General features: G+C 29.6%; 1 protein-coding gene across 1 annotated transcript; it reads left to right on the top strand.

Annotated features, from left to right (window-relative positions):
- Positions 1 to 12,008: 12,008 nt before the first annotated feature.
- On the top strand, positions 12,009 to 15,805 carry LOC129907729 (uncharacterized). Its single transcript, XM_055984077.1, has 2 exons — positions 12,009 to 13,453; positions 13,561 to 15,805. Exons 1-2 carry the CDS (start codon positions 12,009 to 12,011, stop codon positions 15,803 to 15,805), a joined length of 3,690 nt encoding a protein of 1,229 aa, XP_055840052.1.
- Positions 15,806 to 20,353: the final 4,548 nt, after the last annotated feature.

Below are 20,353 nucleotides of genomic sequence, written 5' to 3' on the forward strand. Positions count from 1 at the left end.
TCGTATTAGACCATATCTTGACGAAGCAATAGACAAATTGAAAAGATCAAATACAAAAATAAAATTTATTGCAAAGTATGTTGTTATAGCAATTACACGGTGTTACAAAAATGAGGTTTTAAAATATACGCGGGCGGAGACCTATCAGGTTTTGTAGAGCTAGTCGCACTGAATACGAAACGGTATTTGAAAATCCCCTAACACCCCCAAAATCTGGAGTTACGGGCAAAAAACGGTTTTTTGGACCTTCACCCATTGAAAAAATTCTAGCTTCGACAATTTTTTACCCATTTTCGATTTTTGTACAGTTTCTGATAGAAGATAAATATACCTTTTTAACAATGTATAAAACATGTAACTCGGTTAAACCACTTAGAATTTATAAGATGTCAAAGTTCAAAAATTCAATTTTTTTTGTCATTTGCCCAACTTCGGCATCAATTTAAAGTATGTGTTTTCAAAACAACATGCTATTTAAAAAATATATTCTAAAACTATATCTATTTCCCAATTGATCGAGGTATTTTTTATGAAAATCACTTCAAAATTGGCTTAAAAAAAAAAATTTTTCGATTTCAACCCAGATACAGAAATTGGAACTTTTAGGTATAGAACAAAAATGTTGTTTCGGCACGTAATAGGATAAGTTGGGCGCCAGGATTTGATAACGGGTTTTTGTAGAGGAGCTCAATACAAACATTTTTTTTCTTTGGAAGGGGGGTCTATCTCTCCCCGTTTAGGTGGGAGGGGCATTTTTCTAAAAAAAAATTATCAAAATAAAAAAAAATTATTAAAAAACAACGGCAACACTTACAGTAATAAATGATACCATTTCCAAAAGGCAAAATTGTGCATTTGATTCTAATTTTTAAATCAATATAATATTCCCAATAGTTTTTGAAATAATCGATTTCAAAGTTAAAAATAGGGGAACAAATTTTTTTTAAAACTCATTTTATACTATTTTTGTCCAGACTGTGAATTTTAGTAAATAAATTACTTAAACAGAAAACTGCCTCAATTGATTTCTTATCGAACCGTGAAAACTATATGTTTCTATGTCTTCTAGTTTTTGGGAAAATTGAAAAATTATTTTATCAGATTTTTCTTTTTTCAAAATAGTTTTTGTTTTTATTTGTTTTTATTTTTCAATTTTCTCAAAAACTAGAAGACATAGAAACATATAGTTTTCACTGTTTGATAAGGAATCAATTGAGGCAGTTTTCTGTTTAAGTAATTTGTTTATTATTATAATTATTATTTATTAATAAAAATGATATAGAAATAATCTTAAAAACACTAAATGAATATCACACTAAACTTAAATTCACCGTTGAGTTGGAAAACAACAATCAAATTCCCTTTCTGGGCATAAAACTCATTAAAAACAATGCAAAAATCATATTCGACTGGTACAGCAAACCAATTTCATCAGGCAGAATGATACATTTTATGTCCTCCCAACCAATTAAATACAAAATAAACACAGCTACTAACCTAATCAACAAAGTACTTGATACAAGTGACACCACCTTTCACAACCAAAATGTCAACAAAATACGAAAAATATTACAAATGAATAATTTCCGAAATGGAATAATAAATGATTTATTAAACACCAAACTTCAACAAATTCAAAATAAAAACAATCAACAACCATCAAAACAAAAATCTGGCAGCCCTAGATACTACTCAATTACTTATGTTCCCACCCTCACCGATAACCATACTCTAAACATTACAGTACCAATAGACAGATAAAAAACAATTTTCGCACACAAAGCTAACTATACACTCAACAGAATATTCACTAACACAAAACCAAAAATAGAAAAAACAGAGCAACATAATGTTGTCTACCAAATTCCCTGCAAAGGCAACAACACATGTAACATGGTATACATAGGAACAACAAAAAGAAAATTCCCTTCAAGCAAACAAGTCCGACCTCGGTCCGAGTCCGCTCCGCCTCAGGCGGAGCTGAGTCCGACTTCGGATCAGAAACTGGTCCGAAGGCGGCTCAAATTAGTATGGAAATTATAATCACCGCGAAGTCGATTGCATATGTATTGGTGTGGTGAAAATCTCCATTCCGAGAAAACGGAGCCGAAGGCGGACCTGAGTCGGAGCAGCGAAAACCTACCAGAATGAGGAATAAAATAAAATGCACGACTGGGTCGCACGAACTTGCTCTTAGGGTTGAAGTTGCTTAAAGTTTTAAGACTTTTTATATAGAAATTTGGAAAAAAAAAATAAAATTAGTTTTTTAAAAAAATAAAATAAAATCTGAAATCAAATTGCCCTCCAAAACAAGTATGCAGTTTTGATTGATATATTAAGATGCATTTTTAGAAAAAAAATTTTCAAAATCGTTAGAGCCGTTTTTTAAAAAAATCGTTTTTTATAAATAATTTTTTGGAAAAAAAGTTTAAAAATAAACTTGGTATGCCATTTTGTAGAAATCACTAATCAACACCTGAAAACAAAATTTCAAAAAAATTCAATGTCCCGTTTTCGAAAATTTGATTTTTCAAAAAAAAAATTTCAAATTTTTCTTAAAAATCCAAAAACTATTTTTTTGTAAAATTTATTTTTGATTTATATTTTAATTGTATAAATGCTTCTCCACAAAAAGTTTCGTTGAAATCGAATAAGTAGTTTCGGAGATAATCGGATTTGAAAAAAACGGTTCTATGGCAGGTACCGTTAATAATGATTAAAAAAAAAAAAGTTTTTCATAAGAAGATAGACCTAAGCTTAGAACTAACATTTGAATTTTTTAAACAAAATCGTTAGAGCTGTTTTCGAGATATTTCCATTTTACTAAAATCGGTATATGACAAGTACCGTTATTTTTGGTCCAAAAAAATTAATTCCAAAAATCCCTCTGGAGAGTGGCCAAATAACGCTACATACCAAGTTTGACATTAATCGGTCCGTCCGTTTAGGCTGTAGCTCCTTATACAGACAGACTGACAGACAGACTGACAGACTGACAGACTGACAGACTGACAGACTGACAGACTGACAGACTGACAGACTGACAGACTGACAGACTGACAGACTGACAGACTGACAGACTGACAGACTGACAGACTGACAGACTGACAGACTGACAGACTGACAGACTGACAGACTGACAGACTGACAGACTGACAGACTGACAGACTGACAGACTGACAGACTGACAGACTGACAGACTGACAGACTGACAGACTGACAGACTGACAGACTGACAGACTGACAGACTGACAGACTGACAGACTGACAGACTGACAGACTGACAGACTGACAGACTGACAGACTGACAGACTGACAGACTGACAGACTGACAGACTGACAGACTGACAGACTGACAGACTGACAGACTGACAGACTGACAGACTGACAGACTGACAGACTGACAGACTGACAGACTGACAGACTGACAGACTGACAGACTGACAGACTGACAGACTGACAGACTGACAGACTGACAGACTGACAGACTGACAGACTGACAGACTGACAGACTGACAGACTGACAGACTGACAGACTGACAGACTGACAGACTGACAGACTGACAGACTGACAGACTGACAGACTGACAGACTGACAGACTGACAGACTGACAGACTGACAGACTGACAGACTGACAGACTGACAGACTGACAGACTGACAGACTGACAGACTGACAGACTGACAGACTGACAGACTGACAGACTGACAGACTGACAGACTGACAGACTGACAGACTGACAGACTGACAGACTGACAGACTGACAGACTGACAGACTGACAGACTGACAGACTGACAGACTGACAGACTGACAGACTGACAGACTGACAGACTGACAGACTGACAGACTGACAGACTGACAGACTGACAGACTGACAGACTGACAGACTGACAGACTGACAGACTGACAGACTGACAGACTGACAGACTGACAGACTGACAGACTGACAGACTGACAGACTGACAGACTGACAGACTGACAGACTGACAGACTGACAGACTGACAGACTGACAGACTGACAGACTGACAGACTGACAGACTGACAGACTGACAGACTGACAGACTGACAGACTGACAGACTGACAGACTGACAGACTGACAGACTGACAGACTGACAGACTGTAGGAAACGGCATAAAGAAAAAAAAAATAAACTATAAACTATAAACTATAAACTATAAACTATAAACTATAAACTATAAACTATAAACTATAAACTATAAACTATAAACTATAAACTATAAACTATAAACTATAAACTATAAACTATAAACTATAAACTATAAACTATAAACTATAAACTATAAACTATAAACTATAAACTATAAACTATAAACTATAAACTATAAACTATAAACTATAAACTATAAACTATAAACTATAAACTATAAACTATAAACTATAAACTATAAACTATAAACTATAAACTATAAACTATAAACTATAAACTATAAACTATAAACTATAAACTATAAACTATAAACTATAAACTATAAACTATAAACTATAAACTATAAACTATAAACTATAAACTATAAACTATAAACTATAAACTATAAACTATAAACTATAAACTATAAACTATAAACTATAAACTATAAACTATAAACTATAAACTATAAACTATAAACTATAAACTATAAACTATAAACTATAAACTATAAACTATAAACTATAAACTATAAACTATAAACTATAAACTATAAACTATAAACTATAAACTATAAACTATAAACTATAAACTATAAACTATAAACTATAAACTATAAACTATAAACTATAAACTATAAACTATAAACTATAAACTATAAACTATAAACTATAAACTATAAACTATAAACTATAAACTATAAACTATAAACTATAAACTATAAACTATAAACTATAAACTATAAACTATAAACTATAAACTATAAACTATAAACTATAAACTATAAACTATAAACTATAAACTATAAACTATAAACTATAAACTATAAACTATAAACTATAAACTATAAACTATAAACTATAAACTATAAACTATAAACTATAAACTATAAACTATAAACTATAAACTATAAACTATAAACTATAAACTATAAACTATAAACTATAAACTATAAACTATAAACTATAAACTATAAACTATAAACTATAAACTATAAACTATAAACTATAAACTATAAACTATAAACTATAAACTATAAACTATAAACTATAAACTATAAACTATAAACTATAAACTATAAACTATAAACTATAAACTATAAACTATAAACTATAAACTATAAACTATAAACTATAAACTATAAACTATAAACTATAAACTATAAACTATAAACTATAAACTATAAACTATAAACTATAAACTATAAACTATAAACTATAAACTATAAACTATAAACTATAAACTATAAACTATAAACTATAAACTATAAACTATAAACTATAAACTATAAACTATAAACTATAAACTATAAACTATAAACTATAAACTATAAACTATAAACTATAAACTATAAACTATAAACTATAAACTATAAACTATAAACTATAAACTATAAACTATAAACTATAAACTATAAACTATAAACTATAAACTATAAACTATAAACTATAAACTATAAACTATAAACTATAAACTATAAACTATAAACTATAAACTATAAACTATAAACTATAAACTATAAACTATAAACTATAAACTATAAACTATAAACTATAAACTATAAACTATAAACTATAAACTATAAACTATAAACTATAAACTATAAACTATAAACTATAAACTATAAACTATAAACTATAAACTATAAACTATAAACTATAAACTATAAACTATAAACTATAAACTATAAACTATAAACTATAAACTATAAACTATAAACTATAAACTATAAACTATAAACTATAAACTATAAACTATAAACTATAAACTATAAACTATAAACTATAAACTATAAACTATAAACTATAAACTATAAACTATAAACTATAAACTATAAACTATAAACTATAAACTATAAACTATAAACTATAAACTATAAACTATAAACTATAAACTATAAACTATAAACTATAAACTATAAACTATAAACTATAAACTATAAACTATAAACTATAAACTATAAACTATAAACTATAAACTATAAACTATAAACTATAAACTATAAACTATAAACTATAAACTATAAACTATAAACTATAAACTATAAACTATAAACTATAAACTATAAACTATAAACTATAAACTATAAACTATAAACTATAAACTATAAACTATAAACTATAAACTATAAACTATAAACTATAAACTATAAACTATAAACTATAAACTATAAACTATAAACTATAAACTATAAACTATAAACTATAAACTATAAACTATAAACTATAAACTATAAACTATAAACTATAAACTATAAACTATAAACTATAAACTATAAACTATAAACTATAAACTATAAACTATAAACTATAAACTATAAACTATAAACTATAAACTATAAACTATAAACTATAAACTATAAACTATAAACTATAAACTATAAACTATAAACTATAAACTATAAACTAAAACTAAAACTATAAACTAAAACTAAAACTAAAACTAAAACTAAAACTAAAACTAAAACTAAAACTAAAACTAAAACTAAAACTAAAACTAAAACTAAAACTAAAACTAAAACTAAAACTAAAACTAAAACTAAAACTAAAACTAAAACTAAAACTAAAACTAAAACTAAAACTAAAACTAAAACTAAAACTAAAACTAAAACTAAAACTAAAACTAAAACTAAAACTAAAACTAAAACTAAAACTAAAACTAAAACTAAAACTAAAACTAAAACTAAAACTAAAACTAAAACTAAAACTAAAACTAAAACTAAAACTAAAACTAAAACTAAAACTAAAACTAAAACTAAAACTAAAACTAAAACTAAAACTAAAACTAAAACTAAAACTAAAACTAAAACTAAAACTAAAACTAAAACTAAAACTAAAACTAAAACTAAAACTAAAACTAAAACTAAAACTAAAACTAAAACTAAAACTAAAACTAAAACTAAAACTAAAACTAAAACTAAAACTAAAACTAAAACTAAAACTAAAACTAAAACTAAAACTAAAACTAAAACTAAAACTAAAACTAAAACTAAAACTAAAACTAAAACTAAAACTAAAACTAAAACTAAAACTAAAACTAAAACTAAAACTAAAACTAAAACTAAAACTAAAACTAAAACTAAAACTAAAACTAAAACTAAAACTAAAACTAAAACTAAAACTAAAACTAAAACTAAAACTAAAACTAAAACTAAAACTAAAACTAAAACTAAAACTAAAACTAAAACTAAAACTAAAACTAAAACTAAAACTAAAACTAAAACTAAAACTAAAACTAAAACTAAAACTAAAACTAAAACTAAAACTAAAACTAAAACTAAAACTAAAACTAAAACTAAAACTAAAACTAAAACTAAAACTAAAACTAAAACTAAAACTAAAACTAAAACTAAAACTAAAACTAAAACTAAAACTAAAACTAAAACTAAAACTAAAACTAAAACTAAAACTAAAACTAAAACTAAAACTAAAACTAAAACTAAAACTAAAACTAAAACTAAAACTAAAACTAAAACTAAAACTAAAACTAAAACTAAAACTAAAACTAAAACTAAAACTAAAACTAAAACTAAAACTAAAACTAAAACTAAAACTAAAACTAAAACTAAAACTAAAACTAAAACTAAAACTAAAACTAAAACTAAAACTAAAACTAAAACTAAAACTAAAACTAAAACTAAAACTAAAACTAAAACTAAAACTAAAACTAAAACTAAAACTAAAACTAAAACTAAAACTAAAACTAAAACTAAAACTAAAACTAAAACTAAAACTAAAACTAAAACTAAAACTAAAACTAAAACTAAAACTAAAACTAAAACTAAAACTAAAACTAAAACTAAAACTAAAACTAAAACTAAAACTAAAACTAAAACTAAAACTAAAACTAAAACTAAAACTAAAACTAAAACTAAAACTAAAACTAAAACTAAAACTAAAACTAAAACTAAAACTAAAACTAAAACTAAAACTAAAACTAAAACTAAAACTAAAACTAAAACTAAAACTAAAACTAAAACTAAAACTAAAACTAAAACTAAAACTAAAACTAAAACTAAAACTAAAACTAAAACTAAAACTAAAACTAAAACTAAAACTAAAACTAAAACTAAAACTAAAACTAAAACTAAAACTAAAACTAAAACTAAAACTAAAACTAAACACTAAAACTAAAACAAAATCATAAATTAAGCAACATAACAAAAATAAATTAAATAACTAAAATAAAAACATAACAGCATGGACTATAATCAAATAAACACAATAATCTATAAATACTATCAATAATATCAAAACTATAATAATTCAAACAAAAATGTAATAAAACTTCATATAAAAACAAAAATAAAAATTAACATCAGTCCCCGGACTATAATTAAAATTACATAACTCATAACATAAATTAAAAATCGTTAGTACATAAAGAAACAACATGCAATAATTGAAAAGCAAACGGCACATACTTTTTTTCTTAATTCACATATTGCTCTAAAGGTTTGACCGCTAGCTTAAGTGGCGTGACGAAACGATAATCCCTAAGCTGTAACTATGTAAAGAATGCACAGCTAGATCATGAGGCGACATTCCAGCTAACCCATGACCATGACCTATATAGAAAGAGAATCGAGTCATTCAGTGGGTATCAGGCAAAGCGTGCGGTTGCAAAAATAATTTATAAAACGAAAACCAATAGAAAGTACACTAGAAGTGCGGATATAAAAAAAAAAAGAAACGTACAAATAAAAAAAGAAAAAAAATTATCAAACTAATAAGTGTTTTACCAATAATGGTAATTACTCGCGTATAGAATTTAAACAATATAAATACTTACCGGGTTGTTCACGAATAATAAAATTAATGTTTGATTCCCTAATAACAAAAAAAAAAAAGGGGAACAACAACAAAAAAATAAAAATTATTTAAATACTTACGGTGGTGTTAATAATTATATTAAAACATAAATTGAGCCCCTGAAAAGAAACAAAAAAAAAAAGAGAATAAATTAAAATACCTTCCGGTTGAGTCTAAAATATTTTATTAAAACCTTACCCGAAAAAAAAAAAAAAAAGGAGAAAAGAACCTACAATTACCTTAACTATACTTACCTTGCTAGTAATACTTACCTGTGTCTTATTAAAACTTAATTACCTGGAAAAAAAAGAACCATATACACTTACCTACCCAGAACCCTGAAAAGAAAAAAAAAAGAAATAGACAATTATACCTACCTACTTACCTGGATCGTTATAAAATCATCATCTTCAACTATACCTAGTGAAATTCATCCCCCGTGTTCCCTTGATTACTCCCCTTATATGTTTAACTCTCCCAAATCCCAGTGTTATCAAGTGTTCGTTATGTTTAATTGTGAAAAAAAAATTATAAAGAATTATTAAGTTAATTGCAAACAAAAAAAAAAAAAAAAAAAAAAAATTTAAATCAAATTAAGAGAAATCCTATTGCCATTCTGGCATAAATAATTACGAAAATAAAAGAAAAAAAAAATTAAATTAGAAAAAAAAAGAAAATCATAAGTAATAATAATTAATCCCCATCCCTTAAACAATAAAAAAAAGAACAATATCAAAAATCAAAGCAAACAAGTTATAATTAATAAAGCAAAAAAAAAAAAACACAAATAAATAATTAATTCACAGGTACCATATACCAAAGCGGTGCACCTCCTTGGATTTATGTACAAGTAAGTGGTAATTTTATAAAACGAATAAATAAAAAAAAAAATATACCGACATGCATTTTAGGTGATTAAAAGTTTGTTTTGAGTTTTGGTTATTTTTTTTTGGAATATTTATATATTAATAAAAAAAATAAGAAAAAAAAATATAAAACGTTGTCATATCATAAAATCGAATCAAAATAAAATGAATTCAAAAATTTTTTTTTAATTTATAATTCAAAAGCAACATGGTTGCCAATATCCTAAAATATAAATTATAATTATAAATATATAAAATATAATAAAAGATCATAAAATCGAATTCTAATAATTAATTAATTTTTTTTATAAAATTATTAAATCAAAAGCAACATGGTTGCCAACTATTTCTATTCATCCAACCAAATTTTTTTTTTTAAATGTTAAATTATACTATTAATCAGCTAAACAATAAAATTTAATTTAATTGATTTCTCAAAGAAAAAAAAAATGTTTGTTCTATTCTTTTTTCTTATCATGGGTTCAAGTGTATTATGAGTTTTGGGAAGTCGCGTCAAGCAAATTTTTTTTTTTTCTCTAGACTGTTCCTGAACTTTTATAATCTTACTATGGCTATGTAAGAGAATTAGTCAAGGGTGGAAGTGACAGAGATGAGTTCAACATAAAAGGGTAAGCACTTAATAACATTAGTTCGGGGCTGCTGCGATAATAAGGAGGAAGCAGCAGCCATGGTGGTATCGCGAAGATACATGGGTGGGCAAATCCTCCGGAGGGTCATCAACACCTTGACCCTCCCCCCCTCTGAGAAATCACACTCACACACACACACACACCATCATAGAACGAATTTCGGGCTCAACTATTTTTTTTTGTTGAACCCTACAAATCCTCGCGATTTTAAAATTTTTGGCATGATGTTAAATGCGTAACATCGGCACAGCGCTACGGTAGTAAGAACCCCCCCTCCGACGAGCTTGGATGTGCTAAGCTAGCATGCCAGCTGCCGTAGCCTGTGCCCCTCTCCTTCCTGCTGCCAGGATCGGCCTCCTGTTCCTGTAAACATGGAGGTCGTAATGGTGGTAATGGGTTGGAGAGGTAAAGGATTCTCAGACTTGGACTCTAGGAGTTCAAGGTTTAACTCCAATGGAAAGCCGTGAGATCCAAGTTTGGGAATCCTGCCGATAACACCTACGGTTCGTTACAGGTGGCGCCCAACGTGGGGCCCGAATTCGTTCTAATATTTTACAAAGTGTGGGTAGGTTGATCGGGATGCTTCTGGGATTTTGCTGCTGACGCGTATTGTGTCCGGAACTTTGAATTTGTTTCAAAAACATGTATATTTTTTTTCTAATTTTTTTTACTTTCGGGTTTCTCGGGTCGACCGCTTAATGGGTTCAACCACCCTTATTAAGGCTGTTGCGTTTCATTAAATTCGTTAAATCTTGATCAAAGTACAATTTTTTTTTTAAAGCCTAAGCTTGGAAGTAATTAGTATTTCAGCTTCAGTAGTTTAAATTATGTTGGAACCTTTATTTGATTTTAGTGTTTTTGGTTTTGTTATAAGTGTTCCGATGCTTGGCTGACAGTTTGGCTGATAAGCTAGCTCATCAAAGCAAGCACAAATTCAATCTTGTAACCCTATTCAAAGTTTCCGGTTCAGTATGGCGAATGCAGCATGATTCCTGGTATCCTGATTTAACCTAAGTGATTTCCAAGGGGGTACCTGTTTTTACCCGTTCTCATCTGTTGTCACTTTCCCCCAGACAATATGAATTATTTGATTAAAAAAAAAAAAAAAATTTTTTTGAAAAATCGTGTTTACTACACATCCTGAATTTAATTTCATTCCTTTTTTTTGCAATTTTGAGTTTTATTTTTTTTTATATTATTGTTTAATTTTTTTTTTAACCAAAAAAAAAAAAAAAAAGAAGAAATAAATAAATAAAATTTATTTCGTGAAGTTTATTTTCATTCTTTGAATTTTTTTTTAAATTATTTTAATTTTATTTTAGATAGTTTAAAATTTTTTTATTTATTTTTGAAATTATTTTTTTTTATTTCTTATTACGAAATTCACTGAATTTTTTTTTTTTGAAATTTTACTATATAAGTTATCTTTTGAATTTTTTTTTATTTTTTTTTGTCTGTTGGTTGCGTTGATCGCCGCAGATTATATTGATTCACCCCATCTGCATATTTAAATAAATATTTTTACTGAAAAATGCCTATTACTACTCGCGCAGGTGCGAAAAATGCGAACCCCGCTAGTGATCGGGTACTACGTTCGCAACTGTTGGCGGATTCTTTTGCAGAGCTAGCCTTACCCCCGCTACCTCAAAACCTTAACCTCAACCCACCCCAACCTCAACCCCAACTTTCGTTGGGAGCAGAGTCTTTGTTAGCACAGTCCAATCAGGGCGATAATAGGGGAGCAACTGCTCAAGATCCGCGTGAATCGTTAGGGGGTAATGAAGAAGTACTAGCTGGCTATATCCGGGATGTGGTCACGGCTGCTATAGGAGCGAGCCGAGCTGAAGATTTACGCTTTCTCACGAATGAGATGGATCGAACTCGAAATGCTCTCCGAAATGAAGTGGCGGGTATAGTTCGAGAGACTCTCATGGCACCTACTCCAGAAGTTAATCGTGCCCTTAATAGAGCTAACCAATCTGAGCAACTGTATGGCGGCGCGAAAACACCTCGGACATCAACTATACCACCACTTAGAGCCCCTTTTCCATCGCGACCTCGATCCCCTCCTCGGCCGCCAACACCACCCCGAGCTAATGCAGCCAATGAACCACCCGCCATGGATGAGTTTTTGAGGCAGTTGCATAACTTAACATTCAGTGATCCAATAAACACCACACAGGCGCAACCTAGATACTCAAGGTACAGTAGGATTCATAGCTTCCACAAATGGGGGGTGATGTTTGACAGCCGCGAGATGTCCGTGGATGACTTCATCTTTCAGCTCGAAACATTGAAGGAAGGCCACGATGCAACTTGGGAAGAAGTCGTCATAGGCTTCCATCAGTTTTTAGACGCACCTACAAGGAGGTGGTACTGGGTGTACCTGAAGGCCCATCCAAATCCAACATGGGCGGTACTCAAGAACGCTTTGATAGAGCAGTTTAGGAGTCTAGAGACGGATCCGGAGCTTTCGAGAAAGTTGTATGACAGACATCAAGGTCAAACGGAGAGTTTCGACGATTTTTATGCCGCGATCCAGAAACTCAACGGGAAGCTGAGGACACCTAAGCCTGATCTGGAAGTCATGGACATCCTGAAAAACAACGTCCGACGACAGATGGGAACGCTCCTGATTACGTGCGATCCTCGCAGTTTGGCCGAGATGGTGTACATCTGTCGAAAGATAGAAAAATATCTTCAAGACCATGAACCGCAGAGACCAAAAATGGCCCCAATTCCACCTCCACGTAGAAGTGCAATCTCTGAGCTCAAAGCCGATGAAAGAGAAGTGGACGAATTGGCTACACCCGAGATCGAGGCATTTCACCCTAAAAAGGAAAGGGACACGCGGAACTATGTTTGCTATAATTGCAAGGCCAAGGGACATTCTTGGTTAGAATGTCCAGAACCCCAGAGGATCCTGTTCTGCTACGGATGTGGATTGGAAAACTACACCTCTCCAAATTGTCCTCGGTGCGCGGGAAACGAGAGGAAGAGCAGTTTAAAGCCCCGGGGGAATTGCTCTCAGGAGAAGAGCCCGGAGTCCCATTAGAACCACCACCTACTTCTCTTTCTAGCAGCTCAGTGTCCGTCCCCGTCCCTACCAACACTCCTTCATTTACACCTGTTCCAGCACCCCGTATCCTACAACGTCCAACAAATCTTCTTGAAGCTAAGGTTGAGCCTCCACGTGCAGCTTCAAGACCGATCAAAACTCTACACGAAAGGCTACAAAACTATCTGGAGGTACGGAAAAGAATCTTCGGTTCCCAAAACACCGTGGTCTCGGACAAGGTGTCTAAACTGAGGAAGAAGTTTAGTGAAAAGAAACAATCCTACAAAGCCATCGAAGCAACAACGTTGTGTAGCTCAGAAGACCCACGTCCATATGCTACAGTTCACATTTTTGGAGAAGCTCTCCTTGGATTGCTGGATAGTGGAGCTAGCATAAGCTGCCTTGGTGCGGATGGCCTTGATTTTCTGCGAAGACATGGACAAAACATCACTAAACTCTCTTCCGAAGTTAAGACAGCCGACGGGAAACATCAAGCCATAGTGGGGAAGATCTTTGTGGAAGTTACTTTTAAAGCGATGACGAAAACGATTCCCCTGTATCTGGTCCCTTCTTTACAGCAGAAACTATATCTGCGTATTGACTTCTGGAAGGAATTTCAAATCGCTCCTCAGCTGATTTCTGAAATCTCTTCAGTTCCGTGCCCGAAAGAGACAGACCCGAATGCTCATGTACTCACTGAACAACAGTCCAAGCGCTTACAAGATGCCATAAGTCTGTTCCCATCCTCTGCTGTCCAAGGCTTAGGAAAAACAACACTTGAGGTACATACCATCGACACAGGTAATGCAGAGCCCATTAAACAACGGCATTACCCGATTTCCCCAGCGGTACAGAAACTTCTTTATGAGGAATTGGAACGTATGCTTAAGCTTGGTGTTATCGAGCAAAGTAACAGTGCGTGGAGCTCTCCTGTAGTCCTAGTGCGTAAGCCTGGCAAAAATCGCTTATGTCTAGACTACAGGAAAGTCAACGCGAAAACTAAGAAAGATGCGTATCCACTTTCTCATATTGAAGGATTGCTATCGCGTCTTCCAGATACACATTTCATTTCGAGTGTGGATCTGAAAGATGCTTTTTGGCAGATCCCGTTGGAGAAATCATCTCGGGAAAAGACGGCGTTTACTGTGCCCGGCATGCCCCTGTTGCAGTTTACGGTTATGCCATTTGGCCTCTGTAATGCCCCACAACGCATGGTCAGATTAATGGACAAAGTGGTGCCCCATCAACTGCGAGAAAAAATCTTTCCGTACTTGAATGACCTGTTAGTGGTATCTAGCACTTTCGAAGAGCACGTTCAACTGTTGGAGATTTTGGCAGGTCGACTGAAGGAAGCGGGACTGACAATGAACGTCCAGAAGTCAAAATTCTGCTTCAAAGAGTTAAAATACCTAGGATATATAGTCGGCGATGGCTGTTTGAAAACCGATCCGGAGAAAGTAGCAGCCATACGAGACTTCCCTACCCCGGCTACCTCGAAGCAAGCCCGACGATTTTTAGGACTAGCGGGATGGTACCGGCGATTCGTTAAGGACTTCTCAACTCTTGCCGCCCCTATAACGGACACTTTGAAGAAGAGCAAGAAGTTCATTTTCACGGACGAAGCCGTAGAAGCTTTTGAAAAACTGAAAAGAGCACTGACATCTGCTCCGCTCCTGGTAAACCCCGATTTTACGAAGGAGTTTATAATTCAGTGCGATGCCTCAAACACCGGCATCGGCTGTGTACTTAGTCAGTTGGATGAAAGTGGCAATGAACGCCCAATCTTCTACCATTCGCAGAAACTCAACGCGGCTCAGCGGAATTATAATGTCACCGAGCGTGAGTGCCTGGCTGCTGTCATGGGCGTCCAGAAGTTTCGAGCGTACGTGGAAGGGCATGCGTTTAAAATCGTGACAGACCATGCGAGCTTGAAATGGTTGATGAACCAGAAAGATCTCTGTGGTAGGTTAGCGAGATGGAGTTTAAAGCTTCAGGGGTTCGATTTCACCATCGAACATCGCAAAGGATCCCAGAATGTCGTACCTGATGCTCTGTCAAGAGTTCATGGGGTTGACGCTATGGTTTCTGAGATTTCGATGTTGGTCGACCCTTGTGATGTACTCCATATTGACCTTGCGGATCCTAGTTTTAAATCTACGGAATACTGCAAGATCAGGGACAGCATCCAAGAATATAAAGAACAGCTACCTGACCTTCAAGTGTCGGAAAATTTCGTCTACAAGTCAAACATTGCACAGGGAATCCTGTAGAGGACGACCAAGCATGGAAGCTTTGGGTTCCTGAATCGCTGACTGACCACTTGATAGCTCTGGCTCATCAACCACCTCGAGCGTCGCATGGTGGAATCGCGAAAACTTTGTACCGACTTCAGCGACAATTCTTCTGGCCTAACATGGCAGCCCAGGTAAAAACGTTTATTGGAAGTTGCGATATCTGCAAGGCGTCGAAAGCCCCAAATGCAACCTTGAGGCCGCCAATGGGAAAAGCATTTTTGGCAGAGAGACCCTTTCAGATGCTGTATATCGATTTCCTCGGTCCATACCCACGCTCGAGAGACGGGAACACGCACATATTAATTGCATTGGACCAGTTAACCAAGTTTGTGGTGATAAAAGCTCTTCGAAAAGCAACTTCGGGTACGGCCTTGAAATTTCTGCAAGAGCAGGTGTTTTGTGTCTTCGGAGTCCCGGAAACACTTCTCTCTGACAACGGCAAGCAATTCACAAGTCGAGTGTTCGAGAATCGTATGTCTTCGCTAGGGATTAACCATGTCAGAACAGCCTTTTACTCTCCACAAGCAAATGCTAGTGAGAGGGTAAATAGATCAATTCTCGCTGCAATAAGATCGTATATTGATCCGGATCAAAGGAACTGGGACAGTAATTTGCAGTCCATAGCCAGCGCGCTTCGCACAACCGTCCATTCAGCGATCCATTTGTTACCTTACGAAGCTCTATTTGGGCAAAGATGTATCGAACATGGACTGGACTACAAATTACTCCGAAAACTGAATGGGCTAAATAATTCAAATGTAGAGTTAATTTCAAAAGCTTCGCACATGAACATAATGCACGCTTATATTAAAAATTCACTGGCTAAAACTCATACTCTTTATGAAAACACCTATAATCTACGAAGCAAAGATGTGAAGTTTAAAGTAGGAGACCTAGTATTTAGGAGAAATTTTGTACTCAGTAACGCTTCGAAGAAATTTTCGGCAAAACTCAGTCCTAAATTTATAAAAATGAAGATCCGTAGAGTTCTTGGGAATAACTTGTATGAGCTGGAAGATCTCGGTGGAAAAAAAGTGGGTGTCTACCATTGCAAGGACCCAAAACTATAGTCCCTGTCATAGCCCGGCTGTCAGTCTGTGCATGAGATCTCTACATTGACAAATTAAAGAACCCGTTTCGTTTCTTCTCTTTCCAACTCAATGGATCTCTTTGGAAAGACAAGTTTTGTAGGAAACGGCATAAAGAAAAAAAAAATAAACTATAAACTATAAACTAAAAACTATAAACTAAAAACTATAAACTATAAACTATAAACTATAAACTATAAACTATAAACTATAAACTATAAACTATAAACTATAAACTATAAACTATAAACTATAAACTATAAACTATAAACTATAAACTATAAACTATAAACTATAAACTATAAACTATAAACTATAAACTATAAACTATAAACTATAAACTATAAACTATAAACTATAAACTATAAACTATAAACTATAAACTATAAACTATAAACTATAAACTATAAACTATAAACTATAAACTATAAACTATAAACTATAAACTATAAACTATAAACTATAAACTATAAACTATAAACTATAAACTATAAACTATAAACTATAAACTATAAACTATAAACTATAAACTATAAACTATAAACTATAAACTATAAACTATAAACTATAAACTATAAACTATAAACTATAAACTATAAACTATAAACTATAAACTATAAACTATAAACTATAAACTATAAACTATAAACTATAAACTATAAACTATAAACTATAAACTATAAACTATAAACTATAAACTATAAACTATAAACTATAAACTATAAACTATAAACTATAAACTATAAACTATAAACTATAAACTATAAACTATAAACTATAAACTATAAACTATAAACTATAAACTATAAACTATAAACTATAAACTATAAACTATAAACTATAAACTATAAACTATAAACTATAAACTATAAACTATAAACTATAAACTATAAACTATAAACTATAAACTATAAACTATAAACTATAAACTATAAACTATAAACTATAAACTATAAACTATAAACTATAAACTATAAACTATAAACTATAAACTATAAACTATAAACTATAAACTATAAACTATAAACTATAAACTATAAACTATAAACTATAAACTATAAACTATAAACTATAAACTATAAACTATAAACTATAAACTATAAACTATAAACTATAAACTATAAACTATAAACTATAAACTATAAACTATAAACTATAAACTATAAACTATAAACTATAAACTATAAACTATAAACTATAAACTATAAACTATAAACTATAAACTATAAACTATAAACTATAAACTATAAACTATAAACTATAAACTATAAACTATAAACTATAAACTATAAACTATAAACTATAAACTATAAACTATAAACTATAAACTATAAACTATAAACTATAAACTATAAACTATAAACTATAAACTATAAACTATAAACTATAAACTATAAACTATAAACTATAAACTATAAACTATAAACTATAAACTATAAACTATAAACTATAAACTATAAACTATAAACTATAAACTATAAACTATAAACTATAAACTATAAACTATAAACTATAAACTATAAACTATAAACTATAAACTATAAACTATAAACTATAAACTATAAACTATAAACTATAAACTATAAACTATAAACTATAAACTATAAACTATAAACTATAAACTATAAACTATAAACTATAAACTATAAACTATAAACTATAAACTATAAACTATAAACTATAAACTATAAACTATAAACTATAAACTATAAACTATAAACTATAAACTATAAACTATAAACTATAAACTATAAACTATAAACTATAAACTATAAACTATAAACTATAAACTATAAACTATAAACTATAAACTATAAACTATAAACTATAAACTATAAACTATAAACTATAAACTATAAACTATAAACTATAAACTATAAACTATAAACTATAAACTATAAACTATAAACTATAAACTATAAACTATAAACTATAAACTATAAACTATAAACTATAAACTATAAACTATAAACTATAAACTATAAACTATAAACTATAAACTATAAACTATAAACTATAAACTATAAACTATAAACTATAAACTATAAACTATAAACTATAAACTATAAACTATAAACTATAAACTATAAACTATAAACTATAAACTATAAACTATAAACTATAAACTATAAACTATAAACTATAAACTATAAACTATAAACTATAAACTATAAACTATAAACTATAAACTATAAACTATAAACTATAAACTATAAACTATAAACTATAAACTATAAACTATAAACTATAAACTATAAACTATAAACTATAAACTATAAACTATAAACTATAAACTATAAACTATAAACTATAAACTATAAACTATAAACTATAAACTATAAACTATAAACTATAAACTATAAACTATAAACTATAAACTATAAACTATAAACTATAAACTATAAACTATAAACTATAAACTATAAACTATAAACTATAAACTATAAACTATAAACTATAAACTATAAACTATAAACTATAAACTATAAACTATAAACTATAAACTATAAACTATAAACTATAAACTATAAACTATAAACTATAAACTATAAACTATAAACTATAAACTATAAACTATAAACTATAAACTATAAACTATAAACTATAAACTATAAACTATAAACTATAAACTATAAACTATAAACTATAAACTATAAACTATAAACTATAAACTATAAACTATAAACTATAAACTATAAACTATAAACTATAAACTATAAACTATAAACTATAAACTATAAACTATAAACTATAAACTATAAACTATAAACTATAAACTATAAACTATAAACTATAAACTATAAACTATAAACTATAAACTATAAACTATAAACTATAAACTATAAACTATAAACTATAAACTATAAACTATAAACTATAAACTATAAACTATAAACTATAAACTATAAACTATAAACTATAAACTATAAACTATAAACTATAAACTATAAACTATAAACTATAAACTATAAACTATAAACTATAAACTATAAACTATAAACTATAAACTATAAACTATAAACTATAAACTATAAACTATAAACTATAAACTATAAACTATAAACTATAAACTATAAACTATAAACTATAAACTATAAACTATAAACTATAAACTATAAACTATAAACTATAAACTATAAACTATAAACTATAAACTATAAACTATAAACTATAAACTATAAACTATAAACTATAAACTATAAACTATAAACTATAAACTATAAACTATAAACTATAAACTATAAACTATAAACTATAAACTATAAACTATAAACTATAAACTATAAACTATAAACTATAAACTATAAACTATAAACTATAAACTATAAACTATAAACTATAAACTATAAACTATAAACTATAAACTATAAACTATAAACTATAAACTATAAACTATAAACTATAAACTATAAACTATAAACTATAAACTATAAAC

The sequence above is a fragment of the Episyrphus balteatus genome, chromosome 1 (assembly GCF_945859705.1).
Source record: "Episyrphus balteatus chromosome 1, idEpiBalt1.1, whole genome shotgun sequence".
NCBI classification, from domain to species: Eukaryota; Metazoa; Arthropoda; class Insecta; order Diptera; family Syrphidae; genus Episyrphus; species Episyrphus balteatus.

Bases quoted from the DNA above. Each gene is read 5' to 3' on its own strand.
- LOC129907729 (XM_055984077.1), top strand. From the start codon at position 12,009: ATGCCTATTACTACTCGCGCAGGTGCGAAAAATGCGAACCCCGCTAGT. The intron at 13,454-13,560 runs GTGCGCGGGAAA...TCTTTCTAGCAG, and splicing joins ACCTCTCCAAATTGTCCTCG to CTCAGTGTCCGTCCCCGTCC.